We start from the raw sequence: 20,503 nt of genomic DNA, 5'->3' as shown, positions 1-20,503 counted from the left end.
CGGCCGCCCACCAGCACTCGGTCCAACGGCTGGCCAGGCCCATGTCAGCTGTTAGAGAAGGGCCTCGTCCCTCGCGTCCGGATGTGCTGACGACAGCAGGACAGCATGTGGCAGGGGAGGGACGCAGGCTCACAGGGCTGTGTCACAGAGGGGACACAAAGAAACTGGAAAATGCTCCACAACCAGGTCAATCCCGAGAGGATTCTTTCGAAACGCAGTCCTGATAGAAGCCCGGCAGGTGCACGAGCACAAGGGACTGCCACTCAGACGCCGCAGAGGCCCCTACCCAGCGCTTACTATTCTACACACTTGATATGTGAGGCCAGCAGATGGCACAATGCTTACGTTGCTGGACTCCCTATAATCAACTGCAGTTCGAGTCCCAAACCCGCAGCTTGAAACTCACACCAGGCGCGTGCGTGCGTGCCCAAGATCCCGAGAGGAGAATGAAGGGGAAGAGACTGCGACATGGCCATTCCCCCGGGAGTGATTTCTTGCTTTCTGTCTCTCTGTCTTTTTGGTGAGCACATGCACTCTATAGCAAAAACCTCCCAAAACAAAACAAAAAAACTCTCTTTAAAAAGTGAAATTATTTTTTTTTTTAGAGAGGTTTTTGCTATAGGGCGTGTGCACTCGCCAGAAAGACAGAGAGAGACTGAGAGACAGAAAGAGAGAAATCACCCCCCAGGGGGGATGGCCACACCGCAATCCCTTCTCTTCTATTCTCTTCTCAGGATCTTGGGCACGCACGCACATATGCTCAGCATGAGTTTAAGCCACTGGGTCGGGGACTCGAACCGCAGTCGACTACATGGGAGTCCAGCGACATAGCCATTACACCAACTGCTAGCCCCAAAAGTAAAATAATTTTAAAACACCACTTGGTGTGGGGAGAAACACCTAAGGAATCAGTATAAATGACTTGACAGAAAGGGGTGTGGAATTTCTTACACAGAACACACACACACACACACACACACACACAGGTACAACATATTGTGTAGCATTTATATAGTACGCATGTATATTATATATGTAACTTTTATTTGTGGCAGAGGAAGTCATAATACTGAGTTCCGGGCCGGCCCCTTGGCCTAGTGGTTAAAGAGCCAGACCCCACGGCCTGGAACACATGCCGGGCGAGGCCAGGGGTGACACAGTGGTTTAGGCGTCGACTCCCACGTGGCCGACCGAGCTTTGCTTTACTCACTTTCTCTCTCTTTCTCTCTGTCTCTCCTGGTGAGCACATATGTCCTATAGCAAATTAAAGAAAAATAATAATGATGATAATAAAATTAAGTAATTCTTTTAAAGGAGGAGGAGGAAAGGAAAGGAAAACATGCCAGGCGTGTGTGTGCGCGTCCCAAATCCCGACAGGATGGGGAAGCTGGAGGAGGTGCGGCTGACGGCGCCCCTGCGGTCACTCCTCCCCTCCCTCTCCCCCTCGCTGTGCGGAGTGCTCACGCCCTGACACAGCGTAAACAATGTATGTGCACGTCTGTGGATAACTTTCATGACATGTTGTTCAGCCCAAGTATTTGCTGAGAAGATTCCTCATGCAGCCCTTGTGCTCGGTGGTAGAAACACGGTGATGGGGAGTCGGGTTTGAGGAAATTTGCAGCCTGCATGCACAGTCATTAAATACCTCCTTCTTCCCAGCATTCTTCACTCCTCAGTAAGCCAGGCCAGCTCATCACCGCAGAGCTGCCTTTTCCACAATGGATCTAAGCCAAGTGGGAAGAGAACGCCAGGCTCTGACTGTGACTCGCGCCCCTGGGTGGGCTGGGCCTGCAGCCTGGACTCTGTCCCACAGCCCGCGAGCTGCTCACACCTGTGCTGCTCAGCGGGAGGCCTGTCTCTCCAAGTACCTCTGGGGAGTGCAGACAGCCGCCTCACCTTTTCGTAACCTCAGTAACATCATTAACAACCACCTTACCCGTATCTATCTAATGAAGAGGATTTTAGGATCACTTGTGCTATCGGGTTGTCAGAAAAGTCATGATGTATTTTTCCAATATTTTCTATGCAAAAATCTATTGTGATTTTCCCAACAACCCAATAATGAGGTTGCAACAAATATCTCAGATATGCACTCCAGGTGAGAGTTTAAGTTGGGACAAACTTTCTCCAAACAGTTCAGCTACATGTATCAAGGACCTAAGGACAGTTCATAGCCTGTAACCTCATAACGCCTTCTAAAAGTCTACCTTGAGGTAAGAAGAGACAGAAAAAGATCTGAGCATGAAGCTTTCACTATAGTTTTGTTTATGATAATGCACTTTATTTTAAAGAGAGATTTTTGCTATAGGGCCCATGTGCTCGCCGGAGAGATGGAGACACAGGAAGTGAGAAATCACCCCCCAGGGGGATGCCATGTCATAATCCCTTTTCTGTTCTCTCAGGATTTGGGGCGCGCACACACATGCACCTGCTGTGAGTTTTAAGCTACCAGGTCTAGGACTCGAACCACAGTAGACTATGTGGGATGGGAGTCCAGCAACGCAGCCATTATGCCATCTGCTGGTCCCGATAATGCACATTTTAAAATAAACGGAATGTTCATCAGTAAGGTATTGGGTACATAATTTTAATAAGGGAAAAATAATCATTCTATACAACTGAATAGGACCTGAACTAGAAGACTGTGTAAGTGGAATGAGCCTGTTTAATTTTTCTGCTTAGAGAGAAACACTAGGTTATTATTTGTACATTCTCTATTATTTAAATTTTTACAATAAAAAAATTTGTAACTGTAAAGCATTCATTTCCAACAGGGGCAGCAGAGGCCCCAGTGGGGCAAAACCTGGCTCAGAGTGGGGACAAAAATCATCTTAGACAGAGCACTGCTCTGCAGCCCTCCAAGACCAGAGATCCTGGACAGCACGTGGTATCAACATTTCAGGGACACGGATTTGGCTTTTTTAGCAAAAATGGTGTAGAGAGTCACTGCTTTTTAAATCTTGAGAGAAAATATAATAATTCAAACAAAAAGAACAAAACAAATACCAAAAGGAAAACAGACTTTAGAATACCACAATAGCATTGGTGGTGTCTAGGCTGTGGCATTATGGGGAACTTTCTCTCCTGTTACATTACTCTGTCTCACCTACAATGTACACAGTAGAAATATACTACTTTCATAGTAAGTTACATTTCGTTTGAATTGAGGAAGTTAACTAAAGTGAGTTTGAAGAGAACCTCCTGAATGTAACCATGAAGAGGGAGACTGATGGGTGTCCGGGTGTCTGTGTTGTAGGGATATTATTTCCACACCGAAAACCCCTTCAAGGACTGGCCTGGGGCATTTGAAGAAGGCTTGAAAAGGCTGAAGGAAGGGGACCTGCCTGTCACCATCCTGTTCATGGAAGCCGCGATCCTGCAGGACCCAGGGGATGCAGAGGTGATGAGACCCTCGTTCTGCCAGACTCACCGGGGGCTGCATGTGCAGAGGAGGGACAGGGTGGCACAGCTGTGCTCGCGGCATTTCCATCAAGTCACAGTTCCAGAGCTCACCCGGCTTAGTAGGCTGTGTGTTTAAAAGTCACGAATAGGTGTTTACTTGATTTCCTTCTTCAGCACTTACTGAGCACCGTGTCCCGTAACCTGTACCAAGTCCTGAATTTAAACTCTAAAGAGCAAGAAAAGTTTAACAGCTGAGAAAAGGTGTCTGTGGCTCAGATGTAAAGTCAGAGCAGGACAGCAGGGGCCTCCTACCACCCTCCCTGGCAATCCTGCGAAGTTGCTTTAAGTGGGGAATTAGAGACAACAGAGGAATGGCGTGGGAGGGCATGCTGGGCAGCTGTGGGTGTGTCTGTAAGAGCACCAGCAGTGCCAGGCCAGCAGGGTCGCAGGTTCAATTCCCAGGGCCTGAGCACACAGGCGTGCTGGCTCCTGATCCTAGCAAAGTGGGGCAAGGGATCGAGACCTGCTGAGGATGCTTGTCTTTCTCTCTCATGGTAAAATTAAACTTTAAAAAAAAAGAAAAAAAGAATGACGCTCGGGTAGAGAAAATGGGTACACAAATGAGTACAAGCCTCTGCCGGGTGGAAGAGAGGTGGGGAGACTGAGGGGGTGGAAGGGAGACTGAGGGGGGGGGAGGGAGACTGAGAGGGGGGGGAAGGGAGACTGAGAGGGAGGAAGGGAGACTGAGGGGGGGGGAGGGAGACTGAGAGGGGGGGGAAGGGAGACTGAGAGGGAGGAAGGGAGACTGAGGGGGGGGGAGGGAGACTGAGAGGGGGGGGAAGGGAGACTGAGAGGGAGGAAGGGAGACTGAGGGGGGGGGAGGGAGACTGAGAGGGGGGGGAAGGGAGACTGAGAGGGAGGAAGGGAGACTGAGGGGGGGGGAGGGAGACTGAGAGGGGGGGGAAGGGAGACTGAGAGGGAGGAAGGGAGACTGAGGGGGGGGGAGGGAGACTGAGAGGGGGGGGAAGGGAGACTGAGAGGGAGGAAGGGAGACTGAGGGGGGGGGAGGGAGACTGAGAGGGGGGGGAAGGGAGACTGAGAGGGAGGAAGGGAGACTGAGGGGGGGGGAGGGAGACTGAGAGGGGGGGGAAGGGAGACTGAGAGGGAGGAAGGGAGACTGAGGGGGGGGGAGGGAGACTGAGAGGGGGGGGAAGGGAGACTGAGAGGGAGGAAGGGAGACTGAGGGGGGGGGAGGGAGACTGAGAGGGGGGGGAAGGGAGACTGAGAGGGAGGAAGGGAGACTGAGGGGGGGGGAGGGAGACTGAGAGGGGGGGGAAGGGAGACTGAGAGGGAGGAAGGGAGACTGAGGGGGGGGGAGGGAGACTGAGAGGGGGGGGAAGGGAGACTGAGAGGGAGGAAGGGAGACTGAGGGGGGGGGAGGGAGACTGAGAGGGGGGGGAAGGGAGACTGAGAGGGAGGAAGGGAGACTGAGGGGGGGGGAGGGAGACTGAGAGGGGGGGGAAGGGAGACTGAGAGGGAGGAAGGGAGACTGAGGGGGGGGGAGGGAGACTGAGAGGGGGGGGAAGGGAGACTGAGAGGGAGGAAGGGAGACTGAGGGGGGGGGAGGGAGACTGAGAGGGGGGGGAAGGGAGACTGAGAGGGAGGAAGGGAGACTGAGGGGGGGGGAGGGAGACTGAGAGGGGGGGGAAGGGAGACTGAGAGGGAGGAAGGGAGACTGAGGGGGGGGGAGGGAGACTGAGAGGGGGGGGAAGGGAGACTGAGAGGGAGGAAGGGAGACTGAGGGGGTGGAAGGGAGACTGAGGGGGGTGGAAGGGAGACAGATGAGTTTGGACTCTTCTGCAAACCACAGGAAGCTCCAAGCAGGGATGCATCATCACCCGCGTATAAGAAAAGCCCCTTCTGGGAGATGGGGGTGGTGGTGGACGGGCAGGGAGACCCACCCTCCGCGGGTCCAGCCCAGTGCATGCGAAGTGTCCAAACCATCGAGGGCCAAAACCAGAGAGTGGCGGTCTGACACCTTCTTCCCTAGTCTGAGTAACTTTCAGAAATCGTTTTGTAAGGGATAGTCCCAAAGAATTTTCAGAAATTTTAGAAGCAGGTCTGCATGCTGCTGAGGAGACCATGTAGTCCAGTGGCTAGGCTCCTAAGCTGCGTTGTCCTAACTCCATAGGTTCAAATCTTCGTTCTGCTCACTAGCCCGTGGCCTTGGATGGTCACTGAAACCCCCCAAGCCTCTGTTTTCTCACCCCTGAAGTGGATGTGATGCCCGTAACCATCTTGCTGAGTGCTGTGATGGTCACGGTGTTCAGGTCCGCGCCTGGCACACCAGCAGTGAGCCCCGTTACGGATCGTTCGTACTTTACTTAGGTGGGAAGAACAAGCTCTCAGTAGCTATAGCTCCTAATACCTTGCATCAGTGCAATGAGATGGAACTGATGGCTGAAATTCTGAACTAAAACATCAGAATTCTCATGAACTATGCATCCCCTCATATAATACAAACTACGGGCCACTTCCCCAAAATTCATACTGATGTCACTCTACACTTGTAAGTGTCTTCATGTATGATGTATACGTGTGTGTCTGTACTTCCATATGTATGATGTATACGTGTGTGTCTGTATTTCCATATAGACGTATATACACACACACATGCACACACTGTATATGCATGCATATTGACAGAGGTCTTCAAAAAGTTCACGGAAAATGCATGTTATAGAAAAAACCATGCATGTATTTCAAAAAAAATTTTACACCAAAATAAAATCATACTGTAATTCTGTTTTTTCATTAGCTTTTTAAAGTTCCCTTGTGTACACACATGCATACACACACACACTACCCCAGATTCATAAATAAGAACATTGGAGAACTTGGTAGCTAATGGATACCAGGCCAGGACTCGGGGCTCCTGAATCTATGGAGTCCTCAAGGCTAAGATGAGGACCCTGTAGACAGTGGGAACAGCACCAGGGCTAACAGCTAGGAAACGCCCCAAGGAAGACTGTTTCACCAGTCCTAAGAAGCATTGTGAGATAAATGGAAGGTAGATCCAAATAAAGCTGCGGAAATGTTTTGAAGTAGCACTCGTGTCCTGGGGTGGGGGTGGAGGGCTAATCAGTTTCTGTGAGTTTACGCGACACCTGTAATAACTTATATCAGGAAGCCAATACTGTTTTGGTGATGCCTTCAGATGACTAAGGGTGCTTTCCTATAGTTTTGCTTTTAAATGTCTACAGCTTCAATTTCAAGAAATTACAAACTTCCAAAACACGTTTAATTCTGACTCAGATGCACCCCTGCCCCTGACATATTTGAAAACAGTGTCTATAATGAGAGGTTTCCTCATGTGTATTTCTCTTGTAATGCTGTAAGAATTATTGTTCTTATCAGTAGATAGACTCTCTATATTAGAACTTCTCATTCTAGATATGAAAACAGTTACCTACTTGAAGTTGTTCTGCGTATTATTTACAATAGCAAAGGATTACACACAGCCTTAGAGCCAATAAAGGAATTCGTTGAATAAATAATGGGCTATCCATTCAACAAATTTAAAATAAAAAATTATAAGGATTTTGTTAAAATATAAATTTTGCTTCAAATAAAATAAAAATGTAACATATATATAGGGTATAAAGTTAGATGTAGGTTGTGACCATTTTATACGTATTTCATGTACTTTAGCACTCGGGGTGGACACACCGCATGTGGTGGGGATCGTTTCGCTTTTCTTACTTCCTAAATTTTCTAATAACTTTAATTTTTATAATCTCTTCATTTCATACGATTTCATTTTGTCCATCCTGAAATTCCTTATTGCAAACTTCAGACTGACTACATTTCTAGGTTCTGTCTCCACCCCTTCTCCTCACTTTTGTACGTGTTTATATACTGACGTTTTTCGTCTTAAGCTACCTGATGTCATGAAATCTCAGAAATGTGGAGGTTTTCACAGCGCTGAATTACAGAGAAGGGTAAATGCTGAAAGGCTTTGGAAATAATGACAGAGGATCTTGACCTGGACATCACAGTTTGAATGAAGAAATGCATGTGGTGTTTCTCCTTTTGACATAGAATAATTCTGAATGATTCTGTCTCATCTGCAATATCAATATCGGTTGTTCCTTGTAGGCATGGCAGTTCCTCGGGATAACCCAAGCAGAGAACGAAAATGAACAAGCAGCCATTGTCGCCCTCCAGAGGTCGGTAACACCAAGTGCAGGTTGTGGGCCTGGGGGCTTGTTGCCCGACTTCCGTGTCTGGATTTGCTTCTGTCCCTTAGTGAAGCACAGAGTAGAGACTGTGGAGCCCCATGTGTCACATATCCTGTGTTCTGGAAAATAAGAACCCAGGATGGACTGCTGTCCCTGGGCCACAATGTCTAGCTATCTACAAATTGACATTTACTGGCAGCAAAAAGAGTCTCTACTCAAAGCAAACCTAAAATAAAATCATTGAATAACGGGGCTGCCAGGTGGTGTGGTGATTAAGGCCGCTGGAGTCCCACATGTGCGACCGCAGTTCGAGTCCCAGACCTGGCGCCTTGCTTTCTCACTTTCTCTCTCTCACTCTCTCACTCTCGGTCTATCCTTCTCTGGTCAAATTTAAATAAATAAAGTTAAATAAAATAATTCTAAAAAAAAAATCATTGAATAAATAGTTCGTTTTAATTTTCTGCAGCATCTGAAAGTTTCCTTTAGGAAAGACAGACTCAAAATACTGACTGAAGGTCTGGACAACTTTGCGGGGTGGGGGTGGGAACAGATGGTCAGTATAGCAAGTATGACTCCTTACTTTATTAAGCTCCTATTGAAATAGTGGGGAAAGACCTCTACTAAATAGAGGCCACTTTTCCTGCCCTCTCTTATAAGTACTTTCAATAGAGTGTCATAGGGGGAAAACACACACGTCCCATATATATGTGTGTGAGTGTGCACCCTTGCCCTTGTGATACGTGTGTGTGTGTGAATCCCGGAGCTCTAGAATGTTAGAATGAGTTCTAACCCCTGGAATTGTAGGGCTCTGCAGTTCCAGAACTCTGGCCTCCACGATGCTTTTGCTCTCTGAGGGTGAAGTGGCACCGGGGGGGGGCATGGCCCTGCCTTGAGAGTCTCTTCCTGTAAATTAGAGAGCGGGCTCAGAGGTCACGGATGGCGGCGAGCACAGAGGGCCTGGGGTGGCCCCGGCTTGCTACTCAGTCTTACCCAGGACAACCAGGCTCCGTCCCCTCACCCAGGAGCCTGTCGGACCTGCCTTCTCCTTGGCCCCACCGAAATCTGCACTTCATAAACTCCCCATGTTATTCTCACCCACTTCGAAGTTCAGTACCCCTCGCTAACAAGGCCGCCCAGCACGGAGGCAGCACTTTCTCCTCTCCCCCTGTCAGTAACCCGGGGCCACGGGCGCCCTCTCCACAAAGCTCCAGCAGTCCTCAGCTCCGGGTCCAGTTTAGCTCAAGGCCGCTCTCTGAGTGACAGGGTACAGGTAACTTACTGGTAGACCAGCACCCAACGAACGGTATCTCTGCTTCCTCTTAGGTTAGCTATCAGTAAACCTGGCACAAGGACTGGCCACAGTCCCTAGAGTTTTAAAACTATTTATGAAAATTACCAAACCTGGCATTAGTCAGGATGAATTTTAACTTCTTAAAACTATGCCAAGGTCCCAATTTTCATGTAGATAAATACGGTGTTTTCCAAGCACATGACATGAACAACTTAACACTGCTTTTGCAATGTTTAACTAATAATGGCCTTAAATTTTTAAAGAACTGTTAGACTCAAAGAGAAAAAAATCTAAGACCGTTCTCACCGTCTGCTGTGTCCCGTGTCTGCCCTTCAGGTGCTTAGAGCTGCAGCCCAGCAACCTGCAGGCGCTGATGGCCCTGGCTGTGAGCTACACCAACACTGGCCACCAGCAGGACGCCTGTGAGGCTCTGAAGACCTGGGTCAAGCAGAACCCCAAGTACAAACACCTGGCGAAGAGCAGGAAGGGGTCTCCGGGCCTCACCCGGCGGATGTCCAAGTCCCCAGTCGATAGGTACCGTCTCCCCTTCTCGCGACGTCACACCGCAGCTGCCCCGCCACCACAGCTAGTCACTTTCAGGCTGGCTAATGAGCCTCAGGTGGCCTGCAGGACAGCACTGTCCCAGCTCTGGTTGGGAACGCTGACGCTGAGGCCAGGCCAGGACAGGCTTCGAGTTCGAGGTCTGCCTCCCAAGGCTTGGGACCCTATAATTCACTCAAGGAACGCATAATAAACACAGGTGCCCCACGTTTTAGAAAGCCCAAGACTCGGAAATGGGGGAAATCTCTTTCTTCTAGGGATTTTGCTTTCTACCAGGGAAAAATCCTAACATGAAATCCTTTCTTACTGAGGCCTTCGGACATTTAGCTGTGGGTCCCACATCGGCACTCACTGGGTTAGCAGAACCTCCCTGTGAAGACCTTATTCAGCACAGCCTGTGCAACGGAGCATTCCGTGAAAACCAGCCTTTTAGCATTCAGTATTAATAGTCCTCTTCTTGAAGCTAAGATACTTTAAGCAAAATTTTCCAGTCTGTAATGAAGAGAGACTTCTTGAAAGAGTTGAGACTTAACTGTAAATCATTTGTGTCCAGGCTGTTCGGATTACAAGTTAGTTTTCCCTTGTAGCTCAGTTCTGGAGGGAGTGAAGGAACTGTACCTGGAAGCTGCCCACCAAAACGGAGACGTGATCGACCCTGACCTTCAGACTGGGCTGGGGGTGCTGTTCCACCTGAGCGGGGAGTTCAACAGAGCGATCGACGCGTTCAACGCCGCCCTGACTGTTCGGCCCGAGGTAAGGTCGCCCGGGCACCAGCGCCCCTTCCTCTGTGCCGAGTAGATTTTCACAGGTTCTGCTTCTGCATCTGTTTGGCATTTATTTCCCTTCCTCTGACGGCTTCAGTGGTCAGTCCTGAAGAAAGGCCACCTTGGCCGTCAACACTGAGCGCCTAGAGCAGCAGCTTAGCTCCGGGGCAGAAGCAGCGCTGGCTGCACCCTGGTGAGGGAAAGTCGTTTCAGAGTCACCGTAAAGTTGCCGAGTAACTCCCGGCACCACGGTGCGCACTCGTGAGCACCGGACAGGTGTGCATCTCGCGTCCTCTGGCAAGGCAGGGTGCTCACTGTGCCTGGAGCTGGTTGTGAGGGCTCTGACTTTGTCACCAGGACTACTCGCTATGGAATCGTCTCGGAGCGACCTTGGCCAACGGAGACCGCAGCGAGGAAGCCGTGGAGGCCTACACACGCGCGCTGGAGATCCAGCCGGGCTTCATCCGCTCCAGATATAACCTGGGGATCAGCTGCATCAACCTGGGCGCCTACAGGTGAGGCGTGGCCACAGGTGAGGTGTGGCCACAGGTGGGGTGTGGCCTACAGGTGAGGCGTGGCCTACAGGTGAGGCGTGGCCTACAGGTGAGGGTGGTCGACAGGTGAGGTGGGGCCTACAGGTGAGGTGTGGTCACAGGTGAGGTGTGGTCTACAGGTGGGGTGTGGCCTACAGGTGAGGTGTGGCCTACAGGTGAGGTGTGGTCTACAGGTGAGGTGTGGTCACAGGCGAGGCGTGACCTACAGGTGAGGTGTGGTCACAGGTGAGGCGTGGCCTACAGGTGAGGTGTGGCCTACAGGAGAGGCGTGGTCACAGGTGAGGTGTGGATAGCCGCACCACCTCTGCAGTATCCCTCCTCCTCCGTGAGGATGAACATTGGCCGCAGACCCTGAGACCTGTTCAGGGAGAACCATGTGCTCCCCTCGTTCCCAAGCCCCCACCCCAGGGACTGTCACCGACCTGGCCTGGGTTAGGACCAGTCATCTGGGTTTTTCACACACGCAAGGACAGCCCTTTGAGAAGTGCAGATAGTCTAGCTTTTCATCTTAAGGAAAAAACACCTTGAGAACATGAAACCAGCAAAACCAGAACCCGAGTTTGGCAAAGCAAAACCAGGAATTTAGATTTTCCAGTCCTGATAAACCGACAAAGGTAGGGGAGGGGTGGGGGTTACAGCTCGGACTCCCTTTGTCATTCTTCATCATTCCTCATGCCGTTCAAGTCTGTCATGCTTCCTGTTAACAAGGACAAATGGCCTCTCTTTCTTTTGTGTAATAAAAGTATGAGTGATCTTTTCCTTCATTTTTTCCTATTTTTCTAAACAGGCATTACTTTCATAATTGGGGGAAGTAATTAAATATCAGTTCTATTGATTTTTGTTTGTTTTTTTTACCCATTTTTGCTATAGGGTGTGTGTGCTCACCGGGGAGAGAGAGATGGAAAATCACTCCCAGGAATGATGGCCATGCTGCACCCCTTCCTTCTCCTCTCAGGATTCTGGGCATTCACGCACATCTGCCTTGCATGAGTTTCAAACTGTTGGGCCCAGGACTCAAACCACGGTCAACCAGCATGGGAGTCCAGCACCTTAACCACTTCGCCACCTGCTGGCCCCACTGAATACTAGTCTTTAGCCTGCTGAGAAAATGTAAAGCTTTTCCAACAACCTGAGAATGTGTTTGTTGTTGCTTTTATTTGCTTGTTTTGGTTTTGGTTTTTGCTGTAGAGCACGTGCACTTACTGGAGAGACAGAGAAACAGAAGAGAAGTGAAAAATCACCCCCAGGGGGATGGCCATGCCGCAGTCCCTTCTCTTCCATTCTTCTGGGATCTTGGGCACGCATGCACATGCACCTGACATGATTTTGAAGCTATCAGACCCGGAACTTGAACCACGGTCTGCCATGCAGGAGTCCAACACTTTAAGCACTATGCCACCTGCTATTCCTAGCATTATTTTGTATGTTTGCAAATTTCCTTACTATCTTGCTTACTAGAATACAGCTCATCTCCATTTCTGCATCCCATCTGCTGGGATAGCACATATCAGATAATCTCTGGAAAGCTCATGTGTGTACGTGAGAAGATGAAATGAAAAGGTCAATAACATCTCAACTTTATTATAAAGATCATTTTGACTTCACTGAACTACAACTTTCCCAGACCACATCGTGAGAATTATTGATCTTCATGACGAGAGCTTTCATCAGTGACAAAAACTTTCATATAAATTGATTCAAGTACAATTTTTCTTCGAGAAGTTTTTGCCTTAGGGCATATGTGCTTACCAGAGAGGAAGAGAGACAGAGACAGTGAGAGGGAAAGTGAGAAATCGCCCTCTAGGAGTGATCGCCACGCCGCACTCCCTTCTCCTCCATTCTTTTCCTAGGACCTTGGGCACACACGCACATGTACCCAGCATGAATTTCAAGCCACTGGGTCTGGGACTTGAACTGTGCTTGACCATGTGAGAGTCCAGCAACGTAACTGCTATGCCATCTGCTGGACCCCTCAGGTGCACTTATAAACAAAGTGTTCAAATGACTTCTATTACCCCTTTAGAGGCTTAGCAAATCTGAATCTTAGAGAAGATAAGAAATTGGCCTATGGGTAAAAGCTGGACTCGAGCCCTGGTGCTCACAAGGCCAGCCCCACCCCTGCTTCCTGAGAAGGGCCGTGTGCTTTGTTAAGCTCTGACCATACACTCACAACTGCAGATGGGCTAAGTCTTCGAGTCGTCCCTGGAGTAGGGACAGTGGAACACCTTCGTAAGTTAGCCTGGTCTTGCTATTACACGTCCTTTCCCACACGATATTCCTAAAATAAAATTGGCTTTTTTTTGGATTTCACTGTATTTAACAATGATTTTTCACAAAAGAATAATAAGAGATTCAGAAAGTTGTTCATCTGATCATCCAAAACATAGAGAGATGATTTAGAATTTTAGACTAAAATAACCTAATCCATTTTGAAGTGAGCTAATTCTGAAATGTGTTGGATCTTAACGTGTCTGTTTTTCTGCCCTCTTAGGGAAGCAGTCAGCAATTTCCTCACTGCCCTCAGTTTGCAGAGGAAGAGCAGGAACCAGCAGCAGGTGCCCCAGCCCGCGATCTCCGGGAACATCTGGGCCGCCCTCCGAATCGCACTCTCTCTGATGGACCAGCCAGAACTGTCCCAGGCGGCCAACCTCGGTGACCTGGACGTCCTTCTACGAGCTTTCAACTTGGATCCTTGAAGGGAAAGAAAGGAGAAGAATCCCTTATCTGTGTCATTATACTAAGAAATAAAACACTATTTTATTATGAATTTCAAAAAGGGTAAATACAATATGTAAAAGGCCATGATCCTATAACCCAACAGATTCATCCTGCGGACAATGCCCAGCCTCTGTTCAGATCCAAAAGCACAAATGCTGTATATAGAGTCAAAATCAGACTCAAAAGAAGAATTGAGAAGGTCAAGACGCTGAGATAAGGTAACTGTACGTGGAGATCTGCCTTCACGAGCTGCAAGCGTATTGTGGAATGTGTCGTTGGGGTTCTGACCCCAGTTTCAGCTGACACCAGTGAGGGACTTGCTCAGGACACGTGGGGAAAGCATTGCCTCAGGTCAGGGAGCGCTGACTGAAATTCCCCCTTCTGCAAGACTGAACATAGTCTGGGCCGCTGGTGCATGCTCGTATATCAGCCCTTCACTAAAGACAGGCCTTGCTTACACCTGTTCCGATTTTAACTTTTACTGTAGCTCTTTGATTCCAGAGAGGGAGCTTTGCTGGCAAAAGCAGTTTTTGCACTAGAAATTTTTGCTGTTCCCAACCAAAACTTTTCTGGGATTGTATATATGCACTTTAATATCTTATTTATGCCTTGCTGGAGTTTTGTTTTGTTGCTCCAATTTTTAACTTGGGGGTGAAAGATTTGAGAACTCAGCCTTGTTAGATCAACGGACCAAATTTAAAAAAACAATCCTGAAACAGTTTTTCATAGTGTAGGGTTTTGAAGGAATGTTTTTTCTTAAAGTAGATATGACATAGAATGTAAATATGTCAAATAGAGATCTTCATATTCATGTTTTCTGAGACTCTGAATGTGAGTAAGAGGTAAGGCATATCTCTTCATGCGTTCTGTGCGGGGTGGGGGGGAGTTTGACGATATGATTTCCATTGAGTTCATACTAACTTGCTGGAAGTGTCTGCTGGCTTTCTACTGCCCTGCACACTAACTCCATACTGTTCGGATTTTACATAGCAGTTCTTAAAAGTGATAGACATTTCCCCTGAAATTGTTTCCTTCGCTCCACTGTAATCTGCACTGTTCATCACGCTGCATTCGGAATGACGGGAGGTCAGCACTTTCTAACCGTCACTGGATGTCGACCGTTTACTGGCAAAGATGCGTGCTGCTTGGCTCTTTGAACATCCAGCAAGTTCCAGGGCTTTTCTGTTGACAGTGGTGTTCACTGAATTGATTACATTCCATTTAGTTCTCCAGAGTGTTCTGTGTGTGCTTGAGCCTTGGTGATTATTTTGAAAGATACAATTTAAAAGAACTTTAAAAACTGCAAAGTGCTATCCGAAGTATAAACGTAATCCAAGTCCAGTTCTAATAAGTTGACACATTCGTCTTCACATTCCTCCAGAACCATTCCCAAAGTAGTCTAAAACATTTCCTTCTTATTCTTGGGTTACAAATAGCGCATTCCACTCATGCTTATAGTTACACAAGCACACGTGTGTGTGCATACACACACACACAGAAAAAAATAAAAGAATTTGAGTCAAAACAGGTTAGCTGACCAGAGATGGGCTTCAGCTGAGGGCCACCTGCACACATACCGAGAAGCCGAACGCGAAGCGCACTGTGAACCCTCTTGTGCTGCTCTTGAAGTCCGTGAGCTGCCAGGACCCCAAGGTAACATGCAACTACAAGTTCTTGAGGCTTGTCTGTCTGATAACCTGTTCCAGGTTAGAAAGACAAAGCACTGTGGGCACTGTGGTGGGTGCCAGCTCCTGATAGTCACTGTCAGCCCACTGGGGCAAGCGGCAGCCCCAGCTCGACAGGGGCAGTCAGAGCCAGGGATTCACTGGCACCCAGGCAGTCCTGGCCTGTGCTCCCCTAGTCTCGGCTGCGAGGTAAACAAGTGCTGTTCCTGAGGGTTTCCAAGTCCTAGAAACTCAGTCTTGGCGAGACTCTTGGGGCTGCTTGGAAGCCGTGGCCACCATCCCCAAATGCCCTGACGGAGCAGCTCCCGCCCCTGCATGCCCCCTTCTCTCCGAGCTCTGCATTCAGACTGGCCAGCTGACTCGGGCCATCTAAGCCCGTGAGGAGCCTCTGAGCGAAGGAGCGAAAGCACTTGCAGGTGCCCTTGGTGATGCGGCCTGTTCTTGCGGCCTGTTCTTCCAGCCTGCGAGAGTGAATGTGAGACCATTTGGTTTCATCTGCCGCTCAGTGGTGGCAAATTGTGTGACCCAAATTCTATCTTACTAGTAAACTACAAGGCAACTTCAAACTCCACAGAGTTGTCCTACAGGAGCTTAGACGACTGCCTACTCTTACCATTATCTGACAACTGCAGAGCATTCAGCAGGCCTGCTCTGGTATGTCTAGTGTCCGTCAGAGCTAGATTTTTATAGGTTGTTGCCTGTCACAAAGTCAAAAATTGCTAGAGTAGAAGAAAGAGTTGAATTTTCAATAATTTTCTTTGTAAAGTTTAAAATTACTAAAAAGTAAGTGTTTATGGAAATAGAGCACCATCAAAAATTAAGTAGCAAGACTTTAGAACAGCCTTTTTTGTATACACTGTATACATCTTTTTTGTTTGGCGTATAAACGTTTTTACTTATCTATTTTTTTGGACAAAACGGTTACTGGCATTTCATCTCATGGCACTAAAGTGTTGTTTAAATCGTTCTTTGCATGTGAAGGGGCAAGGCGCTCTGGTCTCTCCTGAGGCATCCCGGGAAGGCTTTCAGTTTCTGCGTGTTGATGAGTAGCAGCCCACGAGCTCTTCCAGGAGGCGTTCTTGTATAAAGGTGGCTTTCAGGGCTGACTGTGCCACAGACTGGATGAAGATGGAGAGAAGGCGAGCGGTCACTCCGGAGCTAGGGCGGCTCGGGCTGTTTCTATGACCTCAGCTCCTTAACTGGGGGGAGGTGGGCAAGAGCAGCCCGTACCTCCCAGTCAGAGCCCTTCTTCATGCCCGTTACTTTCTCCCAAGATCACGCCCATGACTCTTGAAAGCAGACAGGTCTTGTCCACCAGGACACTGTCACGGAGAGCCTGTTCGGCTTCCTACTAGAAGGACGGAGGGACGGCACGTAACCGGAGGAGCGCCCGGAGCACAGCTTCTTCCAGGGTTCACGCCACTTTCCTTACTCTTCTCTTTAAGGAGAACTATGGTGTTGAAACTGGGGCCCAGTCCAAGTGCTTGCACAGGAAGACCTTTCTAGTACATTCTTGCCTTACAAGAAAGACTTTGACACAGCTGTAGCTGGTCCCTCTTAAAACAGGAGCTCCTAAACCCTTTACTAAAGCTCCTTGGGAGTGCGGAAGGAGTAAGATGGCCACTTGAAGGTGTTCCTCACCTGCCCTGAATCAGTCCCATAAGCCTGGACTTTCGGTTACTGCAGTGGGGGTGACTATTCCTCAAAACGCTTCTAGAAGCATTCTAGAAACTGGGTATTCTGAAGTGTGTTTTATGCACCATCCCTTCTTGAGCTCTCTTTAGAAGTTACTACACATGCATGCACGATTTCAACTTCATTAAATCATTTCAAATTTATTTCACATTTAAATTTTCACTGCAGTTTTCCTATCATCTAAGTAGTTTTAGAACTGGTTGAAATTAAACTGTCTTAAACTAAGAAGCAGGCTTATATATATTTGTGAAGAGTGTACACAGATGAATTATGGCATAAAGTGTGTAAAAAGGCAATGTTTAAAAACCCCAAACATATGATAGCCTCAGGCACAAAAATAACGCATGCATTAGTACTCGCAGATCTGCCTCCTTGGGTATTAACCAGAGCATGCCAGGTACCTCGGCGAACGTATACTCACACAGTGCATGACTAAGCCTCATAGGTCAGCTTATTCGTCCTTGCTTCTGAGCGAGGAGCAGCTTCACGAACTTTGTGTCTCGTGTTTCTGTCTGCTTTCCTCACCCCACCCTGAGGTCGTTTCGCACTACCGCTCCGAACTTTGCAGATACTCAGCATCTCTGGTTTGTGCGGTCTGTAACCAGTGCCAAGCTAACCCTCTGAAGAACCCAGGTCTTTAGACATCTGAACACTTGAAAAACCTGCCTTTCTTCTTGGAACCAGCAGATGGTGTGAGGTTATGTACCTGGACTCCCATGTAGTCAACTGCAGTTTGAGTCCCAGACTCAGAGGTTTGAACCTCATGCTGGGCGCGTGTACATGTGTGTGCCCAAGATCCCAAGAGGAAAATGGAGGAGAAGGGATTGCAACGTGGCCATCCCCCTGGGGGGTGATTTCTTATTTTCTGTCTCTCTGTCTCTCTCTGTCTCTCCAGTGAGCACACAGCCCTATACCAAAAATCTCTTTTAAAAAAAATGGAGGCACAATTTGAAACAGAAAGAAACCTGAGTGTCTGGACACTGTTAAATGACATCACGCCACATGCCTCAGCACGCAGTTTGGGACTCTGGCTTCCTAATGATGCCTTTCAGCCCTTTCCTAAAAGTTTAGGAGCAAATAGGAAAACTCACATTCTAAATAAAGTGGAGTGTGAGGGAAAACCATCAATGGCATGGGGACAGGAAGCTGTCTCCCACGCCTGTCCCGTGGTACTGCTCTGATGCTGCCCTGTGTATGTGGTGGGTGAACTGCTCGGGCCGTGGGCCTGGACCAGCTGGCCTGGAGCAGCAGGTCTAACACACTGAGGTGCGGGGGGGATGAGGTGACCACATGGCCATGCAGAACCCACTCCAAAGTCCTCTCTCTGCCTTTTTCTGTACCCCTATTTTATGAGAATAGCAGAAGTGAAGAGAGCAAAATTCAGTAAGAGGATGGGATCTTAGGTTAGTAGCAGCTTCATTACCCACTTCTTGCTCCCCCATGCTCCCCGCAACACACAGGAGCTCAAAGGCAGTTTCCCTGCACAGCAAAGGCAGTTGTGTGGAGCAGTCCACAGTTAAAAGAAAAAAAAACAGAAAATTAGAAGTGTGATGTTTAGCAATCTCTCGTGTGGTATTTTGCCTTGAACAAAGTTTCTGCTGTCTGCAACCTCTGCAAAAATACCAAAATAACACACTCTGGAAACAAGTGCCCTGATCTCAGAACTGCTTTCTCAGGACCTTCTCTACAGGAGAAAACTAACTTGCCATGTTGCAGAGCGTCACAGTAAAGCCCGGAAAAGCTTGATTATTTTGAAACCTGCACTCAAAATAATATTATGAACAAAAAAAAAGGCAGTTCTTTGCTCGATGACACATAAAATCTGTGTAGTTTGGTTTTTGTTTTGCCTTGGGATTTTGGGGAGAGGAAAATGGTACAAGTACCAAGTGTCTGTACTCAGCCTGGCAGCTGGACCTCGGCACCTCGCTGAGACACGCAGCATCTGTGCGTGGCTATCATGCAGGACCACGCGGTACGAGAAATGTGTTCGTGACCGACTACATTGAAAGTTGTTAAGGAAATATAGCAAACCTTGACTTGGGCCAATTTCATTTCACTCAGAAATCATCTAACCCAAACTCTCACTTTTCATTGCCCAAATGTGTTTACATTGGTTGAAAACTAAACCTAATTAATTTAGAAAACTTTTTACAAACTGTAACAAGCATTTATTAACTATTTAGAAAAGACATTTCTATATATTTTGTATATCTATGAATACTACATATCTAGTCTAAAAATACCACTCTGAGACTAATTCTGTGATGCTTCCTCATCATGCTCAACAATATTTAAAATCTTGGGATTGATTTCATTTTCAAGCTGCGATAGATAACCAAAAAAAAACTAACGTTAAATGTTTACTTCGAGTTTTTGAATTAATACCAACCAAATTAAGTGACCTACACAGAATCAACGCAGTGGGGGGTTAGAGGTCGCCGGCATTCCACGTGACACTGCGCTGTGACCTGCTTCTGTATCGTGCACAGCTCTGCCGGGCCTTAGGCCTGTCTCAGAATTCCCTGCATTGCTCTTTAAAATAAAGTTACTACCATAAAAACCGTATCATACTGATGTGTTTAATTTACTCAGTTGGCTTATAACTTGCAAAATACCAAGATTAAGGTAGTATTTTTGTACTATTACTGGAAGCATGCCTTCCCTTTTTCACATTATTAAATTGTATTTATACTTGTGCAATTTTAAACTATGTTTTCAAATAAACTTTGTCTGTGGCTCAAAGTCTTTTCAGGAATCTTTCAAAATGGAATTTGGGGATCAGAGTTGCTTCAAATCCAATTCACGCTGTACTACAGTTTAAAAGTTTCTCTAATCTCTACACATGATTTTACACACGTTATCTGAAATCAGGAAAGCATTTTTATATATAAAACACAACTTTAAAATCTCCTTTTCCTCTGTTAATTTTTAAGACTAAAATATTCTTTATAGGGAAATTTAATTTTGCAGGGTTCTTTTTAGAATTAAAGTATTACAAATATAGTTCACCTTTAGGATCTTTTACTTTTTGGTCAGTCAGCAAACAGACACCCGAGCTCCAACTACGTGCAGGCACTGTCCTAGCTGTAGGACGCAGAGAACACAGACAAAACTAAACACGCCCCAGGAGAGCTCAGAGCCCCGAGGCCACCTTCAGATGAGGGAGGTGCGGGCAGGTGCAGTACTCAGTGGGCAGCGCTGTTCTATCTGCAGAAGGGGCAGGGAAGGGTCCCCGCAGGCGTCAAGGCTGCGATGTGACCGAGAAGCCAGCCAAGAGGAACTGAAGACAAGCTTCCTGCAGAGCCAAAGGCCAGTGCCGGGGCCAAGGCGGAGGGAGCCCCACGGTCCAGAAGAAAGGTGCAGGGCGGCCTGGCAAGAGGCCCTTCCTAGAGGGAGAGAGGCAGCGATGCCTCCCCGTGGAGGAGGGCGGATTGCAGGCCGGAGGTCGTTTCTGAAATGAAGCCCTGAGTCCAGGTGGCAACAGAGGGAACAGCAAACGTGGATAAGGACAGCCAAGGAGGAGGGACTGGAGCGCCCCTGTCATTTGTCAGTGCCCCTTTTATCTGCGGCTGCACTACCCTCCACGGCCTCC

At 48.0% G+C, this 20,503-nt stretch overlaps 1 protein-coding gene across 2 annotated transcripts in view; it reads left to right on the top strand.

Annotated features, from left to right (window-relative positions):
• PEX5L (peroxisomal biogenesis factor 5 like) overlaps positions 1 to 17,647 on the top strand; it is a 127,541-nt gene extending 109,894 nt beyond the window's left edge. For both annotated transcript variants that reach the window (XM_006162736.2, XM_006162734.3), the window contains 6 exons: positions 3,257 to 3,400; positions 7,561 to 7,631; positions 9,271 to 9,468; positions 10,083 to 10,248; positions 10,617 to 10,774; positions 13,305 to 17,647. In XM_006162736.2, coding sequence (XP_006162798.1) covers positions 3,257 to 3,400; positions 7,561 to 7,631; positions 9,271 to 9,468; positions 10,083 to 10,248; positions 10,617 to 10,774; positions 13,305 to 13,509 — 942 coding nt within the window. In that variant the 3' untranslated portion in view covers positions 13,510 to 17,647. The remainder of the gene's footprint in view (positions 1 to 3,256; positions 3,401 to 7,560; positions 7,632 to 9,270; positions 9,469 to 10,082; positions 10,249 to 10,616; positions 10,775 to 13,304) is intronic.
• The last annotated feature ends 2,856 nt before the right edge of the window (positions 17,648 to 20,503 follow it).

This window comes from Tupaia chinensis, unplaced genomic scaffold (assembly GCF_000334495.1).
Source record: "Tupaia chinensis unplaced genomic scaffold, TupChi_1.0 Scaffold140400_1, whole genome shotgun sequence".
In the NCBI taxonomy this organism is placed as follows: Eukaryota; Metazoa; Chordata; class Mammalia; order Scandentia; family Tupaiidae; genus Tupaia; species Tupaia belangeri.
Note: the sequence above shows the minus strand (reverse complement) of the source record. Positions and strands in the feature narration are given on the sequence as shown.